The sequence below is a fragment of the Myotis daubentonii genome, chromosome 1, assembly GCF_963259705.1.
Source record: "Myotis daubentonii chromosome 1, mMyoDau2.1, whole genome shotgun sequence".
NCBI lineage: Eukaryota > Metazoa > Chordata > Mammalia > Chiroptera > Vespertilionidae > Myotis > Myotis daubentonii.
The window spans coordinates 41,144,985-41,171,824 of NC_081840.1; the positions used below are offsets into that span (position 1 = coordinate 41,144,985).

At 39.0% G+C, this 26,840-nt stretch overlaps 1 protein-coding gene across 7 annotated transcripts in view; it reads left to right on the forward strand.

Moving 5' to 3' along the window:
• Positions 1–26,840, forward strand: part of MAP4K5 (mitogen-activated protein kinase kinase kinase kinase 5) — a 102,645-nt gene that overhangs the window by 10,096 nt on the left and 65,709 nt on the right. For 6 of the 7 annotated variants that reach the window (XR_009452957.1, XM_059696478.1, XM_059696511.1 and 3 more), the window contains exons 2-5: positions 6,926–6,983; positions 15,698–15,788; positions 16,275–16,339; positions 20,397–20,452. Coding sequence is in view for 6 of the 7 variants with exons in the window: in XM_059696478.1 (XP_059552461.1) it covers positions 6,926–6,983; positions 15,698–15,788; positions 16,275–16,339; positions 20,397–20,452 (270 nt within the window). In the remaining variant the exon portion in view is untranslated. The remainder of the gene's footprint in view (positions 1–6,925; positions 6,984–15,697; positions 15,789–16,274; positions 16,340–20,396; positions 20,453–26,840) is intronic. The other variant, XM_059696528.1, reaches the window with a different exon arrangement.

A 26,840-nucleotide genomic window follows, 5' to 3' on the forward strand; every position in this document is an offset into this window, starting at 1 on the left:
GGATCCTCAAACTATGGCCCGCGGACCACGTGCAAATACAAATATTGTATTTGTTCCCGTTTTGTTTTTTTACTTAAAAATAAGATATGTGCAGTGTGCATAGGAATTTGTTCATAGTTTTTTTTAAAACTATAGTCCGGCCCTCCAACAGTCTGAGGGACAGTGAACTGGCCCCCTGTTTAAAAAGTTTGAGGACCCCTGATTTAGAATATCTTTTTTTTCTGAAAGACTCTTTGCTTTCATTATAAAAGAGCCTGGTACTGCTTTCTGTTTTAAAAATGCAGCTGGAAAATTACAGAATAAAAACATTTGCCCATCAGTTGTTCACTTGGAGAGAACAGAAATAGGTCTTCAAAGTGGAGCCTGACATTTACATATTTATTCTATCAATGAGAGATAGGGTTATGGTATTTTCTTTACTTTTTACTTAACTACATATATTTTGAAAACCTTTGTATGTTGTAGCTGAATTTTATTTTTATTTTTTATTAAATTTTATTGGAGTGACATTGGTCAACACGAACATAGAGATTTCATGTGTGGATTTCTAAATTACAAAATTTGTATATAGCACTGTGTGCCCACTACCCAAAGTCAAATATTCTGTCACCTCATATTAGGACCCCTTCTCTCCCCTGCACACCCTTCCCTCTGGCAACCACCACACTGCTGTTTGTGTTCATAAGTTTCAGTTTTATATCCCACCTATGAGTGAACCATATGAGTGAAATCATGTGGTTCTTAGCTTTTTCTGTCTGACTTATTTCACTTAGCATAATGTTCTCAAGGTCCATCCATGTTGTTGCAGATGGCACTATTTCATCCTTTCTTATGGCTGAGTAGTATTCCATTGTGTATATGTACCACACATATCATCTTTATCCAGTCCTCTATCACAGAACACTTTGGTTGTTTCCATGTTTTGGCCACTGTGAATAATGCTACAGTGAACATAGGGGTGCATATATCTTTGAGAATACATGATTTGAGTTTTTTGGGTATATACCCAGGAGTGGGGTTGCTGGGTCATATGGTAGCTCAATTCTTAATTTTTTGAGGGATTGCCAGACTGCTTTCCATACTGGTTTGTACCAGTCTACATTCCCACTAGCAATGAATGAGGGTTTCCTTTTTTCCACAACCTCTCCAACACTTGTTATTGCTTGTCTTGTTGATAATGGCAACTCCTAATAGGTGTAAGGTGGTATATCGTTTTAATTTGCATTTTCCTAATTGCCAGTGAAGTTGAACATCTTTTCATATATCTATTGGGTGTTCGTATGTCTTCTTGGGAGAGGTATATTTCAGGTCTTCTGCCCATTTTTTGATTCGGTTGTTTGGTGTTGAGTTTTATGAGTTCTTATATATTTTGGAAATTAAACCTTTCTCAGAGTTACTATTTGCAAGTATCCTCTACCATCTGGTTGGCTGCCTCTTTGTTTTGTTATCCTTTTCTTTTGTAGTGCAGAAGCTCTTCAGTTTGAAATAGGTCCCATTCATTTATTTATTTTTTTTTACCTTTACCTCCCTTGCCTTTGGGGTCAAGTCCATAAAATGTTCTCTACCACTCAGGTCCATAAGTTTGGTACCTATATTTTCTTCTATGTAACTTATAGGTTCGGATCTTATATTTAGGTCTTCAATCCATTTTGAATTAATTTTTATACATGGGGACAAACCGTAATCCAGTTTTATTTGTTTGCATGTGGCTTTCCAGTTTTCCCAGCACCATTAATTGAAGAGACTATCCACCATCTTTATTTTATATATTTCTGTGATTGTTGTTCAAATCCTCCAATGGTATGTTTCTTTCTGAACCCATCAGAAACTCTAAAAAATAAATAAGTAAAGGTGTCTTTGGTCCTTGCAACATTTTGGTTCAAATACATTGAAACAATGTATTTGTGTTGATTCTAATTTGTGTTGACTTGAATGAGTCTGAAAGTATATACTTAGAATAATTTTATATGTGTTATTTTAAAAATAATTAATAGACTTAATTTTTAGTACAGTATTAGATTTACAGAATAATTGAGCAAAGAGTACATAGAGTTATATGCATCCACACCTCCCCCACCCACCCACCCACATTTTCTCCTTTTATTAATATCTTGTATGAGTGGTACATTTATTATAATTATTGAACCAATATTGATATTATTATTATAGTCCATAGTTTACGTTAAGGTTCACTCTTTGTGGTGTACAGTTCTATGGATTTTGACAGAGATATAATGACATGTATCCACCATTAAGTTTCATACAGAATAGTTTCAGCACACTAAAAATTTCCTGTGCTTCACCTGTTCATCACTCTCCACTCAAATCCCTGGCAGCCATTGTTCTTTTTCTCTTTCTACAGTTATGTCTTTTCCAGAATGTCATATAGTTGGAATCGTACTATGTGGCCTTCTCAGACTGGCTTCTTTAACTTAACAGTATGAATTTAAGATTTCTCCATATCTTTTGATGGTTTGATGGCTCAGTTATTTTTATTGCTGAATAATATTTCAATGTATGGATGTACAGCTTATCCATTTACCTATTGAAGGACATCTTGATTGCTCCAGTATTGGCAAGTATGAGTAAAGCTTGCTATAAACATTCTTGTGCAGGTTTTTGTGTGGACATAGGTCTTTAACTTAATTGGGTAAATGCCTAGAAGTGGGGAATTGCTGCATCATATGGTAACAGTAGCTTTGTAAGAAGCTATCAAACTGTCAGTGTATGTGTTTTTAAGAATTAATGTTTGGAAGAATATACTCTAAATTATTCACAGGAGTTAACTCGGGGATGAGATTAGGAGGGAGGGAGATTACAATCTTTCATTTATATTATTTGAATTTTTAAAAACAATGTTTTGTAGTATTTTTTACAAGTACATTTTTCGCCAAATGCTTTATTTAATTACTAGTAATAAAAATGGAAAATAAATCAACATAAATGAAAACTAGTAGATCATTTAAAACAGTATCTGATCAGTTTCATAGCACTTCTAAGTTGTAGAGGATTTTAATATTTTATTCTTATTTTTTAAGTAAAGAGAATAATAACCTTCCTACAATCATAATTGTGCATTCAACAGATTTATAGAGCATCTACCTCATAGACCTTCAAAGAATCATGGTGAAGGCCTGGGGTAGGAGAGGGGTGCCAGGTGGGGAACATGGATCAATGGGGAAATAAGAGGGACATCTGTAATACTTTCAACAATAAAGATTTTTTTAAAAAAGAATTTTGCTTAGAGTTAAGAAGAGAGCACCCTTAATCTAGCCTTGGGATATTTGGCAAGACTCCCTAGAAGAGGTAATACCTAAATTGCATTCTGAAGTATAATCTAGATTAACTGGGCAAAAGGGGCAGGGAAAAGGGCAGGGGAAGTGAATATACCAAAAGGAGGACAGTGTTTTCAAAACAGGTCATTTACTTCTGATTAATCTGACTGAAACTGGAATTAATTGTTCCAAACTCTCAGAGAAGCTTATTAGATCGTTTAATGTTGCTAGCACTTGTTTGATAATCTGTAATTGAAAAGTATAGACTCATATTTTCTTTTGGTTTCCAGTGACAGGCAAGGTATATTGCTCGAATGCCTGTTTTGCTTAGAAAATTATTTAATTGCTCCTAGGGCACCCCATATGTGGAAATACAATGAAAATGAGCACCCATATTAGTGATGACAGTATAATGGTGCAACCCTTTTAAGCTACTAGTATTTAACAGTATGTGTTAATGGCCTTTTAAATGTTCATATTCATACCCTTTGACCTAGTAATTTCATACTTTAGAATCTGAAAGAAATAATTTTAAAAAATGAAAAGACTGTAACATCCTTTATGTCTAGCAGTAAAGGAAAACATTTATATGGACTATTATATAGCCGTTTAAAATTATGTATAGCATGGAGAAAGTACATAACTTTAAAAACAATAAAAATTTGTGCTTATAGTAGAACTTGACAGATTTAACATCCAATGTTGGTGAAAATATACATTCACATAATTTATTTCAGAGCAGTATGGCGATATATCCCTTTTAAATCCACATACCTTTTTACCTAACAATTATTCTTGTACTGATAAATTACTATATGCTAAAATATTTGCAGTGTGATTATTTGAAGCACTAATTATAGTAAGTCTGTCTCTAATATTTTAAGTGGTAAATAGTTTTTCTTCTAGGAATTAGTCTGAAGAAAATAAAGCTGTGGATAGGTATAAATCTAAGATATATTTATCCCTCTGTTTATAACTACAAGCTAATATTAAAATATCAAATGTCCAACAATAACATATTAATTAAATTATGTGTTCCATTAATGGAAAATTAGGCAGTATTGCAAATCATGTTTAGAAGGCTGATGACATCATCCTCTTCTACAACATATATATACCCTCATGCATTACATATATCATATATTCCATTAATGGGAAATTAAGCAGCATTGCAAAGCATGTTGTAGAAGATTGTGATGACATCATTGTCTTCTACAACACATACACACTGTCATGCACACATGCACATATGCATGCACACACGGACCAGAAAAAGAAACACATACACTAAATGTTAACTTTTAAACTTTTCCCCTCCAAATTATAAGATATAGATGATTTGTGTGTGTGTGTGTTTTTTAATCCTCCCCTGAGGGTATGTTTTTATTGTCTTTGGGGGAGGAAGGGAGGGAGGGAGGGAGGGAGGAAGAGAAAGAAACATCCATCACTTGCCTCCTGTATACACCCGACCTGGGAACAAACCCACAACCTAGTATGTGTCCTGACCAGAAATCAAATCTGCAACCTTTTGGTACACAGGGTGAGGCTCCAACAAACTTAGCCATCTGCTGGGGTCCAACCCCAGCAGGTCCAGGGGTTCCCAAAGGCGTAGACGGAGTCAGCGAAGAAGGAATGACACGGAGACAGCGTTCAGTTGATCAGCAGCCTAGCCAGGATCTCTAGCCAGGATCTCCAGCCAAGTTCTGGTCTGGATCTCCAGCAAAGTTCTGGTTAGGATCTCCAGCCAGGTTCTGTGTCCATGTTCTCTTGCTAGGTTCTCCAGGTTCTCCAGCCAGGTTCTGTAGCCATGTTCCCTCGCTAGGTTCTCCAGCCAGGTTCTGTCCAGGTTCTCTACCAGGTTCAGTCACCAGGTTCTAGTCAGGTTCTCTTGCCAATTTCTGTAGTCAGGTTCAGTCCAGGATCTTTTGCCATGTTCTCTCGCTAGGTTCTGTCTCTAGGTTCTGAGGCCAGTTTCTGTCCAGGATCTTTTGCCATGTTCTCTCCAGCGAAGTTCTTCTGTCTCTAGGTTCTGTGTCCTGTTGTCTTGTTACATCTCTATTTATACCAGTTGATTCCAGTCCTATCAATCTCTATTCCAAAGGTTAGGGCGTTTCTTATCTCCATTCCAGGAAGTAAAGATTATGTAGCTTAAGCATGATTGTTCGTAAAGTGATTAATTACCCGCCTGGCACTTAGTTAAGGGGTTTTATTCCCTCCCTAACTTCAGGGGGAAATCCCTACCTGGGGAAACAACCTTTCTCGGAGAGGTGACCTTGGTTAAAACACATAGTGCCAAGAAGGTGAGCAAACATATTAACAGTATGCCATATATGCCAGGTCCCTTGAAACAGCAAGGATGGACGGCTCCCGGCAGCCATCCAGCCAGGGATTTATTTTTATTTATTTTATTTTTATTTTCCTTTAATGACCTGTGACTATATTTATCAAATATATAACAACCATGAGTATTTTTCCTTGCTTTTCTTTTTTTAAGTTAACTTTAAGAATTTTTAAAAATATATTTTTATTGATTTCAGAGAGGAAGGGAGAGGAAGAGTGATATAGAAACATCAATGATGAGAGAAAATTTTTGATTGGCTGCCTTTTGCACGCCTTTTACTGGAGATGGTGCATATGCCCTGACTGGGAATCAAGCCATGACCTCCTGGTTCATAAGTCAACACTCAATCACTGAGACACGCCCCAGTAGACTAAGTTAAATTTATTGAAGTAACATTTGTTACCTGTGTTGGGGTTCTTGGGTTCCCCAAGATAGAAATCGAGAGGAAGCCCCAGAGAATTTTCCAGACATATTTTATTAAGCTTATGCTGGAGCACAAGAGAGGCAACACAGATGGGAAAAGGTCCTCTGAACTGGCTTAGGGGCTGGCTCTGCTTAGCTGTTTATAAGTTAGGGGCAAAGCAGACTTATGTGAAAAGGTAGACTTAAAAAAATAGCGGCCTTGGGAATTTTCTGTGTCAGTGTACGAAAAGCAAGAGTTAGAAGGGGGAAATAAGGCATTTCGGTAGGGAGTAGAGGAATGATTGCATTCTTGTGGTGGGCCTATTTGTGTGTGTTTTTTCTGGACATCAGGAAGTCTTGGAATCCCAGCGAGGGGCCATGGGGTAATGCCAGCTCTGTAGGGGTTTTTTGGTGTGGTGTCCTTGGGATCCCAGGCCCAGGTCCCTATGCTCCTCACATTGGTTAATGACAATATGTAAATTTCAGTTGTACAACATTAAAATTCAACATCTGTATACTCTATTGCATGCTCACCACCCAAAGTCCAGTTTCCTCATGAGTATTTTTTTTTAATTAAGAAAAATATTGGAGAAGGGGGTTGGTGAAGGAGAGGACATCTGTAATACTTTCAACAGTAAAGATAAAAATACAAAATAGAAAAATATTAACTCAAGTATAAAGAAAAGACTTGGAGGAAGTACACCAACATTTTAAATAGTAACTGTTTTTAACTGATGGAAGTAAAGGTAGTATTTTGTATATTTTCCTTTAATGGAAAAATTAGTATACTCATTAAAATTTTGTTTTTTAGCTTTATTAAAAGCATGATTGATAAGCAACAGTTAACATAATACAAGTAACTTTTATATAATTAACAAACTTTTAAAACATTTTCTTTTCATTTTAGGCCAGAAATATACATACGGGAGAGTTGGCTGCAGTAAAAATTATCAAATTGGAGCCTGGTATGTATTAAAATACTCGTGACAATTTTTTAATACTTTTCTGGTGCCGTTCACAAATATAGAACTTAAAGGCATTTTCCATATTTCCTTGTTTCCCTTCTTCCAAAAGAAATGTTTATATATTGTCAGGGCAATTAGGATGTCTCAAATATGGCTACATTAAATTGCATTGGAGGTTATTAGTTAAAGACAAGTTTGATGTAGTAATTTTGTTACTAAATAAAAGTTCAAATGTGCACATTCAAAAATTGGAAGACACATTGACAATGTTAAAGTAATTGTCTTCTAAGTTATAGTGAAATAATTGAGCTTCGGTATTAACTTCTATGAGGATTTGATTAGGAAAATATTCATTGATTTGGGAGGATATTTGGTAATATTTGGCATAATGATATTTTATATGTTAGCTGTTGTTTGGCTGATTGATTTAGGTTTAATAATTCAGGTCTTAGACTAATGCTTATTTTTTTAACACCTTTTTTCTGTCAGAAGGCTGTTTGTTTTAAAACATACTGAGTGATTTGCTTTGAAACAAAAGTACTATATAAGACCTGAAACAATTTTATTATTTTGATATCCTCAAAGTTTTTTTTCTTAGTAATGGGATCTTTTAAAAAAAGTATTCAATTGGTATTGTGCCCAGGTATACCACAATAATTAGAAAATTCAGAAATGTGTAAAGAAGAAAATAAAAATAATCCATTTGTCACCCAGAGACAACTATTATTGCCTTTTAGTGTATTTCCTCTTATTTTCCTCCTGTGTATACATGTAAACATTTTACAGTATAAACTACATGTACTATATGCTGTTCTTCACCTACATTACATAAAGGACATTACATAATTTTTACATAGGTCAGTAAATATTCTTTTTTTTAATTGAGTTATAAGTGACATACAACATTATATTAGTTCCAGGTGTATAGCATAATGATTCAATATTTGTCTATACTGTGAAAGGATCACAATAAGTCTATTAATATCTGTCACCATACATAGTTACTTTTTTTTTTTTCCTGTGGTGAGAACTTTTAAGATTTGCTCTCTTGCCTGGCTGGCATGGCTTGGTGGTTGAGCATCGACCTGTGAACCAGGAGATTGGAGATTGGAGCTTGGTTCCCGGTCACAGCACATGCCCGGGTTGCGGGCTTGATATCCCCAGTGGGGGCCATGCAGGAGGTGGCCAATCAATGATTCTCTCGCACCATTGATGTTTCTGTCTCTCTCTCCTCCTCTCCTCTCTGAAATCAATACAAATATTTTTTTTAAGATTTTACTCTCTTATCAACTTTCAAATATGCAATATAATATTAACTACTAGAGGCCTGGTGCATAAATTCGTGCACAGGTGGGGTCCCTCGGCCTGGCTGGTGATCGGGGCTGATCGGGGTCTTCTCGCCCAGTCCCAAACGGGGCTTATCGGGGCGGCTGGCCGGGGGGAGGGACCACGGGAGGTTGGCCAGCCAGGAGGAGGGACTGCGGGAGGTTGGCCGGCCACAGGAGGTTGGCTGTGGGAGTGCACTGACCACCAGGGGATAATATAATTTGAATCCACAAATTGATCTTCCCAAACCTGCTTTTCCTAGATCAGTCTTCCCCATTTTGCAAGGCAGTTAGCCAAGCCATTGCCTTGATTTCTCTCTTTTGTTTGCACCCCAGGGTCAGTCTGTCAGCAAGTTCCTTCAACTCCAGTTCCAAAACATATCCTGAAAAAGAACTACTTCTTATTATTACCATCTCCACTCTCTTGGCCTCCCTATTTCCTCTCCCACACTTCCCATCTGCCACCATCTAGTTTCCATAAAACTACCAGAGTGGTCTTTTTAAAACACAAATTTTTGTGCTCTCCTGCTTTAAAACATTCGTGGTGTTTCCAAATCCACTTAGAATAATATTCAGACTTTCAATCTTGCTTATAAAAACCTATATGAGCTGCCCTGTCTACTATTCTGAGCTCATCATGTATCGTTTCCGCTTCCTTACTCTGCCTCTGCTTTCTTTTTATTGAATCAGCCTAGTTGATTGGAGTGTTGTCCCATACACCAAAAGGTTGCGGATTTCATCCCCAATCAAGGCAACTGATGGATGTTTCTCTTACATGGATGTTTCTATCTTTCTAAAAATACCAATAAAAAATCCTCGGGTGAGGATTAAAATTAAACAAAACAGTCCAAGATTAAACTAGCTCTTCTATTCTCTTGAAGTACTACTTTTCATGATCTTTGCTCAGGAGATTCTTGGCCATACAGATTTCAATTTAAATGTTGTGTCCTCAGAGAGATCCATTTCTGACTACCTAATTTAAAGTAGACACCCAGGCGCTGGTTATTTTAGTTCTCTGCATAGGACATGTGACTGCTTGGTACTTATTTATTTATATATATTTGTTTGTTTAAAGTCAGTCTCTCCAACAGTGTAAGATCCATGAGAATATTGATCTGTCTTCACTGCCATATTTCAACACCTGGAACAGTATATTCTTTGTACAGATGAATATTATAATTGTCTTTCTGTTGTCTTTGCATAAGAATGACAAATTAATATCTATATAATTATTGTATTACACATTCTTTTCCCACAATCAAAAAACCTATAGGCATTTTCTCCCTTGAATACTGTTAGAGAAAATTGTAAGGCCAGCCTGATATTTTTCTTCTTACAGGTAGGTGACTTGTTGCTTCTGCCTGATTGTGGCACCAAGTGCTGCCTGCGTATCTTCTCTAAGCTCTGATGTGCAGAAAATACAGCCTTAATCTTTATTATACCTTTAGATTTTTATTCATTTTAATTTTAAAAATTAGTCACACGAGAAATAAAATGCCAGGTTCTAAATTAGTTTAAGTATATATACTTTTCTTTTTAGAAAACAGTTTCATTTATTTTCATCATCTGTGCTTTAGAATTGAGGAATTGATCTTCTGTTTGTGATGGTGATTTTATTTATTTGGGTTGTTTCATTACTTTTTTTAAATCTATTTTTATTGATTTCAGAGAGGAAGGGAGAGGGAGAGAGAGATAGAAATATCAATGATGATAGAGAATCATCGATTGGCTGCCTCCTGCACACTCCACACTGGGGATCGAGCCTGCAACCTGGGCATGTGCCCTTTACCGGAATCAAACCTGGGACCCTTCATTCCGCAGGCTGATGCTCTATCCACTGAGCCAAACCAGCTAGGGCATTACATTTTAATTGTGGAGTTTTTTCCTTTTGTCTCTTGCCTTTAAAAGAAATGTTTTCTGTATGACCATAGATTTTTGCAGGATGGTGTTTTAGCATTTTCAGTAAAGCCAGAGTAGATTGTGTTTAGATAAAAAATCTGATGGAATGCTAAAGAATTATTTCATCATTCAGTTCAGATATGTCAGATAATTCTAGCGACAGCTGTACTTCAGAAATGAATTCAGCTTTTTAAAAAATTGCACTTAAGCCAGTACATTACAAAAGTATTTCCCTATATTGATTTAACAGATGAGCTGGTTTAGAATTGTTTTTAGACATGAAAAGATAATTATTTGCCAGTATGACTTACAAAAAGCCTTATGTCTGATTAATTATAAACAAGACTTTTTTTTTAAGTAAATGAAATTGCAGCTATAAACTCAATAATACTTTTCACCCCAGTTAAAAATAATTAAAGTTTATAGTAATTTTAGAGCCTTGAATTTTATTACTGATTTACTGACTTAACCCCTGGCAATTTACATTTATATTATATTTAAAATTTTACTGAAAATTTGCCTTTGAGGCTTTCCCTAATACTCATAAAAATGCTAAAGTGAACATTAGCGTTACTAATAAAGATAAATTGGCACTGAGAGTTGGTTTTTTAATTAGTCACAAAAACAATTGAAAAAGATAAGTCAGCATTCCTTCCTATGTCCTCATGTTTTTCTTACTCTTTTTACACACAGACAAATGATTATTTCTAAGAATGATTTAACCATTTCTGTATTACATTTTAATAGTAGCTGCTTATTAAATATGATACAATCTTACAGATAAATATGATACCATCTTACAGATAAAGTTTGACATACCAATGATTAGTATTGAAAGTAAATAATGTATATTAGTGATACTGTTTTGATTTTTAGTTGCATTTTCCATCTCTTTGTCAGGCATCAGAACTACCCCAGAACAGGAGGCAGGTATTATGATGATGTTTATCACCATGTTTTCCTGTCCTTGTCTGAATTTCAGCTAGCCCTCTAACTCAATTTACAGATGTTCATTTGCTCAAACAAGTTTGTAGTTAGTAGCAGCCAATAGCCAGAACAGGAGCAAGATTCTTAGGACAGTTAATCATCAGAATCCTACTTTCCCTTCCCCTCTCTCCTCTCTTCTAATTATCCTTCTTTTATGGTGAAACTATATGATAATATTTTAAAGTTATGCAAATTATAGTTTGTTGAAAACTGAAAGTCTTACTTACAGGGATGGAATTTAATAAAATTACCACCCAGAGTCATTAATGCAGTATACTTTTGCTTGCTTGCTTGTTTTTTTAAATGCTAAATGGAAATAATCAGGAAATAGTTCAGTATGTTTAAATAAAATAACAAATTAAACATATTTCATTAGTGTAAACAGTTTTTAAAGAATAAGTAAGAGCCCTGAACGGTTTGGCTCAGTGGATAGAGCGTCGGCCTGCGGACTGAGGGGTCCCAGGTTCAGTTCCGGTCAAGGGCATGTACCTTGGTTGCGGGCACATCCCCTGTAGGGAGTGTGCAGGAGGCAGCTGATTGATGCTTCTCTCTCATTGATGTTTCTAACTCTCTATCCCTCTCCCTTCCTCTCTGTAAAAAATCAATAAAATATATTTTAAAAAAATAAGTAAGAATCTTTAAGTATCTTTTAATAGATGTTTAAAACATTTCTCACTTTTGTCTTGTTTCCTGGATAAGCACAGAAAGAAGAACAAATTTTTAAAAAGTCAAATGTCTATAAAGATTTAAACAGCTGTTAGTTTGCCTTGTTAATGTTCTTCAAAGAAATTCCAAAGTAGGGGCTTTGGCCAAATGGGACAAATGTCAGCTATCCTAGTTAAGTGTTATGTTCTTGCTATTCACTATTTGCTCCTATTTTCAAATCTAATAATTTTGATTTTTAAAAATAATCTGTAGAGTAAAACATTAGTATACTAGCTTCAATATTTGGAAAGCTCTAGCCTGAATTGGTGGAAAATGTTAATTTGAGGTCACAAAAGCCCCCAAATATGTTCTTTTACATAATCCTATCTAATAATACAAAAACATGGTAATTAACCATACCTCCAACATGCTTCCCATTGACTAATCAGAGCAATATGCAAATTAACTGCCAACCAAGATGGTGGCCGGCAGCCAGGCAGCTGAAGCGAACAGGAGGCTTGCTTGCTCCAGTGATGGAGGAAGCCAAGGTTCCCTGCCTGCTGCTGCCGGCCTCTGAGCTGCACTCTAAGAGACAATGTTGCAATTATAGAAGCTAAACAAACCCCAGAAACCTGCTTTCAGTCAGCCAGGCCTCAGAGCTGGAGCTGCAACAGTGCTTCAATTATAGAAGCCAAACAAACCAAGGTCTCAGAGCTGGAACTGAGCCTCAGAGCTAAAGCCGGCTCTCAGGTCCAGTGACAGCCATAGAAGATAAATAAATCCAAGAATAAAAAAAAAAGAGAGGTTGGGAGCTTCAGTCACCCGCCAGCCTGAAAACAGCCCTCAGCCCCTTACCCAGACTGGCCAGGCACCCAGTGGGGTCACCCACCCTGAAGGGGCTGTGACCAGCTGCAAACAGCCATCGTCCCCTCATCCAGGCTGGCCAGGCACCCAAGCGGGACCCCCACCCTGATCCAGGACACCCTTCAGGGCAAACCAGCCGGCCCACACCTGTGCACCAGGCCTCTATCCTATATAGTAAAAGGGTAATATGCAAACTGACCCTAACAGCAGAAAGACTGGGAATGACTGGTCACTATGACACACACTGACCACCAGGGGGCAGACGCTCAATGCAGGAGCTGCCCTCTGGTGGTCAGGGCGCTCCCAAATGGATGAGCTCTGCTTAGCCACAAGCCAGGCTGATGGCTGCCAGTACAGCGGTGGTGGAGGGAGCCTCTTCCGCCTCCTCAGCAGTGCTAAGGATGTCCAACTGCAGTTTAGGCCTGCTCCCCGCTGGCAAGTGGACATCCCCTGAGGGCTGCCGGGCTGCCAGAGGGATGTCTGATTGCCATCTTAGGCCCAATACCCCGGGGAGCGGGCCTAAGCCAGCAGGTGGTCATCCCCTGAGGGGTCCCAGACTGCGAGAGGGCACAGGCCAGGCTGAGGGACCGCCTTTTCCCCACTGAGTGCACAAATTTTTGTGCACCGGGCCTCTAGTAGATATAGAAACGAATACGGTTAGATATTTCCTGCTATTTAAATAGGTAAAAATCACTTAATTCTAGGGTACTCTTTTTCAGTTAGATTCCAGTTTGTTTTTGAACACAAGATAAAGTTGAAATGTAAATATTTTCTGTTACTATGTAATAGAAAAGGTGAACTACAATGCCAGGTTCTAAATTAGTGAATTTAAAATGGATAGGATTTTTCTCTTTAGTTGAATTTTCAGAATCTAAGATTGGCATCCCAAAAAAATTGTTTTGTTAGAATTGACTGTCCTATTTATTTGCATTCTTCATTCATTTTGCTCAATTGAAAAATTATTCTTTTTCAATATTGCTTTGGCTGTTTGGGGTATATCCTTCCATTTGTTTGTATTGTCTTTGATTTTTTTCTTCAGTTTCTTAGAGTTTTCTGAGTACAAGTCTTTGATTTCCTTAGTTAAATTTATTCCCAGGCAGTTTTTAATTTTGATGGAATTGTTTTCTTAATTTTTTCTGATTGTTTGTTACTGGTATATAAAAATGTACTCTTTTTATACACAGACAAATGATTATTTCTAAAAATGATTTAACCATTTCTGTAGCTTAGAATGCAATCGATTTCTTTATTAATTTTACATCCTGCTACTTTACCAAATTTATTAGTTCTAATGCTTTTTGGAGGAATCTTTAGGGTTTTCTATAATTGTACTATGTCATCTGCAAACAACAACAATAAATATTGCTTGTCTTGAATTGGAATCGCACTGTGTGTGTTGCTTGAAAAACATCGGGGTTTTTTGCCCTGGCCATGGTTGCTCATTGGCCTGTGCACCAAACGGTGTCCAGGGCTGGGGTGTGTTCAAGAGCCAGCCAGTCTATTTGTATCTTTCTTCTCTCTCTCTCTCTCTCTCTCTCTTTTTCTCCCCCCCCCCTTTACCCTTCCCCCTTTTTCTTCTTTCCCCCTCCCTCCCTTCCACTCTCTCCAAAAATCAATGGGAAAAGTATCCTCTGGTGAGGATTAGCAAAAACAAACAAAAACTTTTGGATTAATAGTTGCAAATGTGTCCTTGGGTGGCACACCCAGTCACATAGCAGAAGCTAAGATAGTCTCTCACTTTAACTCAAGCTTGAACGAATTCCCACACATAAAGCTCCAAGAAATATTAGCTCAAGAGTCAAAAATCACAAAAGACACAAGGAATTAAGGTGCTTTGAGCAAGAGCCAGCAGAACAGAACTATTAAGACATCAGATTTTGGAATTACATACTCTACATACGATATGATTAGAAAAATAAAAGAATGATTTGAAACTATGAGTAAAAAGTAATAAATTGCTAAAAGAAAGACAAGCAGATTTGAAAAATAACCAAATTGATGTTCTGAAAATGAAAAATAATTATATATTTAAAATTCAATAGATGTAACAAAGTTAGATATAGATTGAATGAAGAAACTATGCAAAATATAGCTCAAAGAAGCAAAAATATGGAAGAATATAAAATAAGTGCAAGATAGAGTGAAAAGATCTAACTTAGGTTTAATTAAGGATACAATTTGACAAAGGCATTTGGAGCATTTCTATTGAAAATTTTTCAGAACTCAGAGAAAACACCAAATATTTAAGAATTTCAACCAGAATAAATAATAAGAAATGTCCATGTGTAAATGTAATGGTGAAACTGCACAATATTTAAGACAAAAGATCTTTATTTTTTTTAATGTGTTTTTATTGATTTTAGAGAGAGAAGAAAATTGCCGGGAGGGGCAAGAGCCCCAAATCGGGCATAATGGAGTGCCAGAATGTATCTAACAACTATAAATTCCCATAAATAATATTTCATGTTAATATAACTTTTTCTTGTTAACTCATATAGGTTTGTGATAGACAGATTGGAAAAGCAAATCGAAAGAAAAAAGCAAAATTACTTTTAATTTTACTTCCCAGACATAAATATGGTGTATGTTTTTAAAGTCTTTTTTCTATATACATATGTACTTACATAATTATATAAAATATCCCTATACTTAATATATCATGAACATATTTTCATATCAAAACCTGTTTTTAACTATATTATATCTATAACTATACCATAAGTTATTTAATCATTCTCTAATTGTTAAGTCACACTGTAGAGAACATTTATCTGTATATCTCAAGAAAAAAATTTTTGAAGCAAAATTATGAGTTCAAAGATTTTGTACATTATTATGGCTTCTGGTTTTATAGAAAGAATGTACCAGTTTACATTCCCTTTGAAATATTAAGAATTCCTCATCTCTAATATTTATTGTAAAGTTTTCCATCCTTCTTCCCATATATAGACTCAAAATCTAACATGATGACCAAGTTATTATTTTGTTTTTCAGGAGATGATTTTTCTTTGATTCAGCAAGAAATATTTATGGTTAAAGAATGTAAACATTGCAACATTGTTGCCTACTTTGGGAGCTATCTCAGGTAAAAAAAAAGCTTCTAACCTCTCTTTGTATTTCTTTGCTACCACTCTCCCTCCCTTTTATGTCAGTGCTGTTATACATATAAATTTTAAAACTTACATTGTCTAAAGTTCTAAAATTTCTTAGGTTCTCTTATTGTTTCCCTTTATATTAATAGTAACACCTCCATTTATGCAATTATGCCTTATCTGGCCACCTTAATGAAATATGAATGATTACAAGTAAGTGTTTTAGCTTATAAAAGTTGTCATATTCCAAACTATGTAAGATGGGAACAATGCTGAAGTCAGTATGTTTTCTGTAGCTTGAAGAGAGATTGCTATACCCCAATTAATTCAGTAAAAAGGAAAAATAAAAATAAAAGAGAGAGTGCCAGGGCAATTTTCTGTTGCAATAATTCATCCTAAATCTTGGTGTACTGAGCCTTCACAGTTGTGAGTGGTTGAAAATTACTAGCTAATATACTTTTCTTTCTCTTTCATATTAGTCGGGAAAAACTGTGGATTTGTATGGAATACTGTGGTGGCGGATCACTTCAAGATATTTACCATGGTACTATTAATTTGTTTTTGTATTTTGAGACTGACTAGATTTTAATGGTTGTTGTTTGACATGTCTAGTTAACCAGGGATATTAACAGGTAGATTTACTGTTTTACACTCATCTGTTCTGTTTTTGGAGTATTGCATAAAAGAAATTTAAATTTGATTTTTTGTTTATTCAGTTAAATTTGTTGGAGCCTGAACTGAGAAAGTCAAGTGTACTTGAACAATCCAAATTTTACTTTTTAGATATAGTCTTTTAGGAAAGTATTTTTTTTTACCAATAAAACTGCCTAAACTTCCTTGTAAGTAAGAATTAAAATGCAAAGGGTAATTCTCTCATAAAGTAAATTATGTATCTGTCTTAATATTTTAACCTATCTAGGAAAGCAATTTAGTTGTTACTATAACATTTTTGTTTAGCATTCCGTTAATTTAGGCAGGTTTTTTTAGTTGAATTTGATTTTGCCTCATTATATTATGTAGAGTAGTTTTTCTTTTGTCTCTACAGTTTAGCTTCCAGTTTGTTTTGTTGTTGACAATTTCCTGAATTTCTAGAGTTTATGAGACTAAGCATAGGTCTTTATAAAATAACTTTATTTAACTGGATATAGAATAGTAAAACTATTGCAACCATGTGCTGTATAATTTATTATGTATTTTTAAATATCTAAGGAGTCTTTTTTAATGTTTCTATGCTGAAATCTTTATATTGAAAGCCTTATCAAATTTCATGCAATTTACAGATGCAATTTACAAATGAAACCGTAGTACTTCTAAAAACAAGTGCTATAGTCATTGAAATAATATATGTAAATTGAAGAGGTCAAATTTTTAATTGTCATTCAATAGAGCAGTGATTAAATAGACACTGCATCTATAATATGGAATACTATGAAGCAGTTAAAAAGATGCAGTAGTTCCAGTTATATTGTCTGGGGTATATTGCCCCAAGGACATTTTTTAAAATATATTGTATTGATTTTTTACAGAGAGGAAGGGAGAGGGATAGAGTTAGAAACATCGATGACAGAGAAACATCGATTAGCTGCCTCCTGCACACCCCCTACTGGGTATGTGCCCGCAACCAAGGTACATGCCCTTGACCGAAATCTAACCTGGGACCCTTCAGTCCGCAGGCCGATGCTCTCTCCACTGAGCCAAACCAGCCAGGGCAAGGACATTTTTTTAAATGGAAAAAATGAATCATGAAAAAATTTGTATAACATAATCAATCATACTTAGACTTTTTAAAAGTATACGTACGAATGTTAATGCACACCAAAATAAAGGGAGGAGAAGTTTGACTCATAAGTAAAAATTTGAATTATAATATAAATGTATAGATGTCTTATTTAATTATACATTAATAAATATAATAATCTAATTTTATGACAATAAATAAGCCATGACAAAAAAAAGGTTGTGATGTCTAAACTGGCAACTGCCTCTTTTTTTTATTTTTTAGAGAGGGAGAAAAGAGGAAAGAGAGAGAGAAAGAGAGATAACATCGATAGGTTGCCTTCTATACGTGCCCTGAGTGGGAATTGACTCTTTTTATTTAAAATAATATTTAATACCACATAGTTGCAAATATACAACATAATCAAGTGTTTAAAGCAAAAACTAATCTCATGTTTTAAAAGAGAAAAATAAGGTGTTTTTTTTATTTAGTAGTCTTTTATTATGTATTATATCATACAAGAATGACTATTCTCTTTTATTTTACCCTGTTGTTGATTTTAAAGAATTATTGATAGAAAATAGCTTATGCCACTTGATTTAAAAGTATTTTCTGTGGCCATGACTGGGTAGCTCAGTTGCTTAGAGTGTCATCCTGATACGCCAAAGTTGTGAGTTTGATCTCCAGTCAGGGCACATACAAGAATCAACCAATGAATGCATAAATAAGTGGAACAACAGATTGATATCTTCCTCTCTCTCTCCCTCTCTTTCTCTCCCCCCCATCTCCCTCTCTCCTCCTCTCCCTCTCTCCCCTCCCTCTTTCCTTATCTCTCTCCCTCTCCCTTTCCGTTTCCCCTTCCTCTCACTCTCTAAAAATCAATAAAAACAAAAACTAAAAGAGTATTTTCTATGACTTTATGAAGAATTACTATCTTTCATATAGAGTTTTTATACAGTAACTAGGGGCCCGGTGCACGAAATTCGTGCACTGGGTGTGTGTGGGGGGGAGTGTCCCTCAGCCCAGCGCCTGCCCCCTCTCACATACTGGGAGCCCCATCACCCTCCAATCGCAGGATCGGCCCCTTGCCCAGGCCTGATGCCTCTGACAGAGGTGTCAGGCTTGGACAGGGGACCCCCATCTCCCCCCATCACTGGCTCTGGCCCCCGCCCAGGCCTGAGGCCTCTGGCCCAGGAATCATGCCTGGGCAGGGGACCCCCATCTCCCTCTGATCGCTTGCTCCACCCCCCCGCCCAAGCCTGACGCCTCTGACCCAGGCTTCAGGCCTGGGCAAGGGGACCATCATATCCCCCCAACCCCCGGCTCGGCCCCCCACCCAGGCCTGATGCCTCGGCCAGAGGAGTTGACCCTCATCACCCTCCGATCACCAATCACCGGATCGGCCCCTTGACCAGGCCTAACACCTCTGGCTGAGGCGTCCGGCCCGGGCAGCGGGGACCCGCAGCTGCAGCGGCCCCGCGATCGTGGGCTTCGCTTTAGGCCCAGGCAAGGGACCCCTAGCTCCCGGGACTGCCAGCTTCGACCGTGCCCAGCTCCCATCCCTGGCTCCACCCCTACTTCCTGCTATCACTGGCCAGGGCGGCAAAGGCGCCTGATTCTCCGACCATGGCTGGGGGGCAGGGCAAAGGCGGCCCCAGGGCCGCCTTTGCCCTGCCCCCCAGCTCTTAGCTCCCCCCTGGGTTTCGGATCACTGTCAGTGGCAGGGGGCTGTTTCCTGCTTTCCCTTTCGCCTCCCTGCATTGTGCCTACATATGCAAATTAGCCGCCATCTTGTTGGCAGTTAACTGCCAATCTTAGTTGGCAGTTAACTGCCAATCTTAGTTGGCAGTTAACTGTCAATCATAGTTGGCAGTTAACTGCCAATCATAGTTGGCAGTTAACTGCCAATCATAGTTGGCAGTTAATTTGCATATAGCCCTGATTAGCCAATGAAAAGGGTATCGTCGTACGCCAATTACCATTTTTCTCTTTTATTAGTGCAATGAATAAAAATTATAATCCTATCTATTACAGAATGAGAACCCAAGAATATGGATAAATAAAACTATATAGTTGGCATTTTTTCATTACTTCTTGTGTTTACAATTAAAGAATTGTTTTTAGACATTAATTTTATCTTCATGAAGTTTCTACTTTCCATTATTAAAATCTGGTATTTGTTGAATTGAATCGAATCTTAAGTAGTATTCATTTCTGTAAATAGTATGTTAGCATAGTAATCAAGAGCCTCTACACTTACAATAAACTGTTAATAAAGTGGCTTTTCTTCTTTTACTATGATTTCCCAGGTTACTAAGAATCAAAAGTTTATGTTTCAGAGTAGGTGTAAGAGAATCAATGATTAAAATGTGCAGTAAAATATTTCTCATAAGATTAAAAGGAAGTACCTCATTTGGTTTCACTGTCAGCACACACCACTCTAGATTTCAAATACTGGGTACATGCAGAAGGATTTTGTATTTCATAATAGGGAGAGATTTGTTTGCCAGAAGTGATCTGCCTGCTTTTTAAACTCTTAGATAAGGTCCTGGATCAAGCCTTTCTATTTTGACAGCTGTAGTAAAGAATTATACTAAAGAAATAGTATCTTACCATGGCCTTTGTGGCTCAGTTGGTTGGGTATTGTCCTGTGCACTGAAAGGTTGGCTTCAATTCCAGATCAGGGCACATGCCTGGGTTGCCAGCTTAATCCCCAGGAGGGGCATGCAGGAGGCAGCTGATTAATGATATGCTCTCATCATTAATGTTTTATCTCTCTCTCACCCTTCCTTTCTCTGAAATCAATTAAAAAATTAATAGTAGACTATTTTTAATCTGATGTATTCAAATGTATTACAATGTGGTCTTTTTTTTTCCTTTCTAGTTACTGGACCATTATCAGAATTGCAAATAGCCTATGTATGCAGAGAAACTTTACAGGTACTACATTTAGTTTTGTAGTTAAAAGGCAGTTCTCCTTTCATAATTGAAAACTATAAAATGGTGATGTGCACAAAAAAGTTTGAAAACCAATCTTTTTCTGTTAACTTCTCATATTGTAATTCTGTAAGCCTAGTTATTTCTTTCATGAATGATAGATAGGAATTCTTTTAAGCTGATGCTGATATACACAGTGGTCTTTGCCATTTTCCCCCAAAAGAAAATAAATTAGCATAACAATTACCCAGAATGGTGTCTGGAAATCCTAGTTCTGTGTGATATTAATAAGAATCATTGATAGCTAAATCTATTTTTATTTTTTGTAAAAAAATTTTGTGAGTTTATTTGAGCAGAATCTTTTTTCTGAAAGCTTGGGAAATATCGTATTATGCAGACGTTTCTTTATTTCAGATCTGTGAGTGCTTTTAATATGTTAAAGTAGGTTGTGAATCTTCCATAGTATACAGTATGCAGCATTTATCCCAATATATCTATCTTTTCAGTGTCCTGAAAGACTACTCATTGAGAAAATTAGCAATTCACAGTTTTGTTCATATATTTTAAAGCATTTAAAAAAGGAAGAGGGTTATTAAGTTGTAGTGCTTGTGTTTTTTATTTTGTTAATTTACAACTGATCATTATTAATTGATGCTTCTATCCTTACATTTCCTAGATTGTAAAGTTTGTTCAGAATGTAATAAATGGTTCTGTGTGTTCTTCCATATAGAGGAGATTGACCTGATTTCAGAGAAAGCTCTAGTCATTTTTAAAAGATTTGGTTTCCACATGCTTTAAAAGACATACCATGTTAAATCTTACTGTTAGATATATGAAAGGAAATTCCATGTATGTATGTGTATATATATATTTCTTAACATTCACATAACATAGAAATCTCTTTGTATCCACATACAATACAAAGCTAATCATATACTTATAGCAAAGAATTATTGACAGATTAAATTTTTCATATTTTAATTTGCAAAGGTCATTGCTTGTATATTAATGGACAGAGTACAGAATGGAAACAGTAACTTGCATTTGCATTCTTGCTCTGGTTTATGACCAAAATTTCTTCTATAGTTCTAGTTCCTCAAGGATAAAATGAGTCTTTGGAAGGGATGGCCTCCAAGAGTAGTTCCAATTTTAAAATTTTATTATTTTCACAAATTTTCACCTCTGTCTGAATGGTTAAAGAAGGTGTGACACACACACACACACACACACACACCCACACCACAATATTATCCTATCTAATAAAGAGGGAATATGCTGATTGACTGCCCTGCCCTCAAAGATGGCAGCACCCACAGCCAATAAGGAGGGAATATGCTAATTGACTGCCCCACCCTCAAAGATGGCAGCGCCCACTGCCAATAAGGAGGGAATATGCTAATTGACTGCCCCACCCTCAAAGATGGCAGCGCCCACAGCCAATAAGGAGGGAATATGCTAATTGACTGCCATGCCCTCAAAGATGGCGGCGCCCACAGCCACAAGATGGCGGCACCCAGTTCCCTCAGCCCTGCTGGGGCAGCAGGCACATGGCATGGCCGAGCTTACCCCCCGGCGGGCCCGGCTACTCCGCGTGCCTGCCTCCAGAGTCCCCCAGTCCCCTCAGCCCCCCAGCTACCCAGGGCCACCCGAGGCTCAGGTAACCAGGGCTGACTGAGGCTTGTGCTGCCGGCAGTGGCAGCAGCAGAGGTGTGATGGGGCATCACCTTCCCCTGATCACCAGGACACCTGCCCCCTCTCACAGTCCAGGAGCCCTGCACTGGAGGGGGGTGTCCCTCTCCAGTATAGCAGTATTAAATTTAGTCATCATGCTATACATTAGTAATTAATCAATCTATATGATTGCAATTTTATACTCTTTGGTCAACATCTCCCCATTTTTCTTCCCTAACTTTAGTCATCATGCACTGGAGGGGGGTGTCCCTTGGCCTGGCCTTCCCATTGGCTAATTAGGGTGATATGCAAATTAACTGCCAGCCAAGATGGCGGCCGGCAGCCAGGCAGCTTGAAACTAACATGAGGCTTGCTTGCTTCAGTGACGGAGGAAACCAACGTTCCCCGCCTGCTGCTGCCGGCCTCTGAGCTTGCAGTTTGAAACATTGTTACAAATATAGAAGCTAAACAAAACCCCAGAAACCTTCTTTCAGCCAGCTGGGATCTCAGAGCTGGAGTTGATACAGTGTTTTGATTATAGAACCCTAACAAACCAGATACCTGCTTCCAGCAGCAGAGGCCTCAGAGCTGGAGCCAGAGCTAAAGCTGGCCCAGAATTAAAAAAAAAAAGAAAAAAAGGAGCAGTTGGGAACTTAAGTTACCCGCCAGCCTGAAAACAGCCCTCAGCTCCTCACCCAGACTGGCCAGGCACCCCAGTGGTGTCACCCACCCTGAAGGGTGGGTGACCAGCTGCAAACAGCCATCATCCCCTCATCCAGGCTGGCCAGGCACCCAAGCGGGACCTCCACCCTGATCCAGGACAAACTTCAGGGCAAACCAGCCAGCCCCCACCCATGCACCAGGCCTCTATCCTATATAGTAAAGGGTAATATGCCTCCCAGCACTGGGATCAGCAGAGCCGCGATGCCTCCCGGCACCGGGATCACCGTGACAGGGGGCAGCGCCTAAACCCCCTAAACGCCCTGCGGCTCTGTGTGTGACAGGGGGCGGGGCCACAAACTCCCTATCCGCCCTGCTCTGTTTGTGACAGGGGAAGTCGCCCCAACCCCCTGATCAGCCCTGCTCTGTGCCTGATAGGGGGAAGCTCCCCAACCCCCTGATCACCCTGCGGCTCTGTGTGTGACAGGGTGTGGCGCCCCAACCTCCTGATCGGCCCTGCTCTGTGTGTGACAGGGTGTGGCGCCCGAACCCCACCCCCCCACGGGCCCTGCTCTGTGTGTGACGGGGTAGAGCCATAACCTCCCCATCGGCCCTGCCCTGAGTGTGAGAGTGGCGGCGCCCCAACCCCCTGATCGGCCCTGCTCTGTGGGTGATAGGGGGTGGCGCCACAACCCCCCCCCCCCCCACGGGCCCTGCTCCGCCCCCCACGGGCCCTGCTCTGTATGTGATGGGGTAGAGCCATAACTTCCCCATCGGCCCTGCCCTGAGTGTGACAGTGGCAGCGCCCCAACCCCCTGATCCGCCCTGCTCTGTGTGTGACAGGGGGCGGTGCCCCAAGTACCCTATCGGCCCTACTCTGTGAGTGACAGGGGGGAGCTCCTCAACCCCCTGATCGGCTCTGCTCTGTGCGTGACAGCGGGGAGCTCCCCAACCCCCTGATCGGCCCTGCTCTGCGTGACAGGGGGGAGCTTCCCAACCCCCTGATTGACCCTGCTCTGTGCGTGACAGGGTACGGAGCCCCAACCCCCCTGATTGGCCCTGCTCTGTGCGTGACGGGGTGGCGCCACAACCTCCCCATCGACCTTGCCTTGAGTGTGACAGGGGGCAGTGCCCCAACCCCCCAATTGGCCCTACCCTGAGCGTGACTGAGGGTGGCATCGCAACCTCCCAATCTGCCCTGCTCTGTGCATGATGGGGGCGGCACCCCAACTCCCCAATCGGCTCTGCTCTGAGCCCGACCAGGGGCTGCACCTAGGGATTGGGCCTGCCCTCTGCCACCCAGGAGCTGGCCTAAGCCAGCAGGTCGTTATCTCCCAAGGGGTCCCAGACTGTGCCGGGCTGAGGGACCCCCGCCCTGAGTGCACAAATTTTTGTGCACCGGGCCTCTAGTCCTATATAATAAAAGGCCAGGGTCCATAAGCATAATGACCGCTCGACCAGTCGCCATAAGGTGTATTGACCACCTCTCGGTCCCTCCCCGCCCCCACATCTCCCACCCATCACCCCCCCACACACAGGCGAACAGAGAACCACGGGGAGGCAGGTGGGTGGCAGCAGGGTGGGGTGGGACTGGCTGACCTCTTGGTCCCTCCCCCCGGCCCACAGACTCTGATGGATCAGCAATGGTGAACCAGGGAACTGGGGTGAGTGGTAGGAGGACTTGGCTGGCTGTCAGGCCGCTGAGATCCCCAGCTCATCCCTGGCTGCTCTGGGGCTCAGGCCGGCAGGAAAGTGGGCGCTGGTGACTTCACCTCCATGTGCGTGCGCCGGGCCAGCCTCTGATGGAACATGCTGCCCTCTCAGGGCCATTCACATGTGTGCCACCGCTGCCGCTGGCTACCGCCGCTGCCGCTGCTCCTGGGGCTTGTGGCGCGCCTGTAACCTACCCGCCCCAGCAGCCGATGGGGCGTTGGGCCTGGGGACTGGCAAATGGGCAGAAGATGGCCCTGATTACAGGCTATGCCTAGGCCAGCCGTGTGCAAACTACGGCCCGCGGGCTGGATCTGGCCCGTTTGAAATGAATAAAACTAAAAAAAAAAAAGACCGTACCCTTTTATGTAATGATGTTTACTTTGAATTTATATTAGTTCACACAAACACTCTATCCATGCTTTTGTTCCGGCCCTCTGGTCCAGTTTAAGAACCCATTGTGGCCCTCGAGTCAAAAAGTTTGCCCACCCCTGGCCTAGACCCCACCCGCACAATTTCGTGCGCTGGGCCTCTAGTCCTTCATAAACATAGATGCAGAAATTAAAAAGGAATATAAAATATTAATAAAGGCAGTTCATGTATATAAAAAGGATAATACATCGTGAATAAGGCGGGGTGGAGGGCAGTATCCTAGAATGCAGTGTTGTTTTAACATTCAAAAATCATTTCAAGTAATTGTCCATATTAGCAAACAAAAAGAAAAATCACATGATTGTCTAGACACAGAAAAAGCATTTAGCAAAATCCAACATTCATTTGTGATAAAAATTCTCAGTATACTGGGAATAGAATGGAACTTGTTTAACTTGATAAAGAGCAGCTATGAAAAACCTACAATTGTGTCATTCTGAATGGTAAAGATTAGATGCTTTTACACCAAGGTCAATCCAGGCAATGTGTCTGTTCTCACAACTTCTTTTCAACATTGTGCTAGAGATTTTGGCCATTGCAAAGAGAAAAAACAATGAAATTAAAGGCATCCATATTAGAAAGTAAGAAGTAAAACTGTTTTTATTCACTGTAAAATTATCTATGTAGAAAATGGAATTGAATCTACAAAGTAGCTACTAGAGCTAATAAGTATAGCTAGAAAGGTTGCAGGATTCAAGATCAATATACAAAATCACTTGGATTTCTATACACTAGAAATTCTAGAAGTGAAAGAAAAAAATATTTTTATAATGAATTAATTTGTACTTTAATAAATAAATGCTCAGGCACAAAGTAGAAGATATAATAAGACAGGCAGATGCTTGTACCTATTTGTAATGAGTAAGATTGGATTTAAGAAAAGTAAGAAAGTACTTACCTGAATACTGTTGAACTTTTATCTTTGTAGTTGACATTTAGAAATAAAGGTTAAACAAATATGCTTATACATATCCTTAAAATCCTGTGAATTGAATAAACACAAATGCAGGCTGAGACAGATGTGTTGACTCAAATACCATGACAGAGGAGAAAATTTTGCAATGTTGAGTTAAGCAAAGCCTTTTCAGACATAACAGGAAAAGCATGATCCATAAAATAAAAACTTGCTAAATTATACTTCATCAAAACTAAAACTCTCTTCTTCAAGAGGCACTGTTAAGAGAATAAAAGGACAATACTAAAAATAGAAATTTGCAAATAATATACCTGACCAGGGACTTATATCCACAGTATATAAAGAACTCTCAAAACTCAATAAGAAAACAACAACCCAATAGGCAAATGGGCAAAAGACTTAACCAGACACTTCACCAAAGAAGATATATGGATGAAAAAGATGCTCAATATCATTAGTTATTAAAAAAGTGTGCATTAAAGCCACAGTGAAATACCACTACACACCAATTAGAATGGCTAAAATAAAAAATAAATAAACTGACTTAGGAAGAAGGTTGGTGAGGATGTGGATTAACGGGAACTCTCATGCACTTCTGGTTTCAATGTAAAATTGTACAGCTGCTTTGAAAGACAGTTTGGCATTCACCAGAAGTTTAACTTGTACCACTGTATGATCCAGTTGTTAACACTGCTAGGTATTTACCCATGAGGGAAAAAATCATGCAACAACTGTGCATGAATCTTCACAGCAGATTTATTTATAACTGTAGGCCTGATGCACAAAATTCATGCAAAAGTAGGCCTTCCTTCCCCCGGCTGCCGGCACTGGCTTCCCTCTGGCACCCAGAACCCGGGCCTCCCTCATTTGGAAGATTGTCCAGTCTAATTAGCATATTATGCTTATATTATTATAGATAGCCAAAACCAGGAAACAACCCAAATGTCTGTCAATAGGTAAATGGATAAACAAATTTTGGTATATCTGTATAATGGACTACTA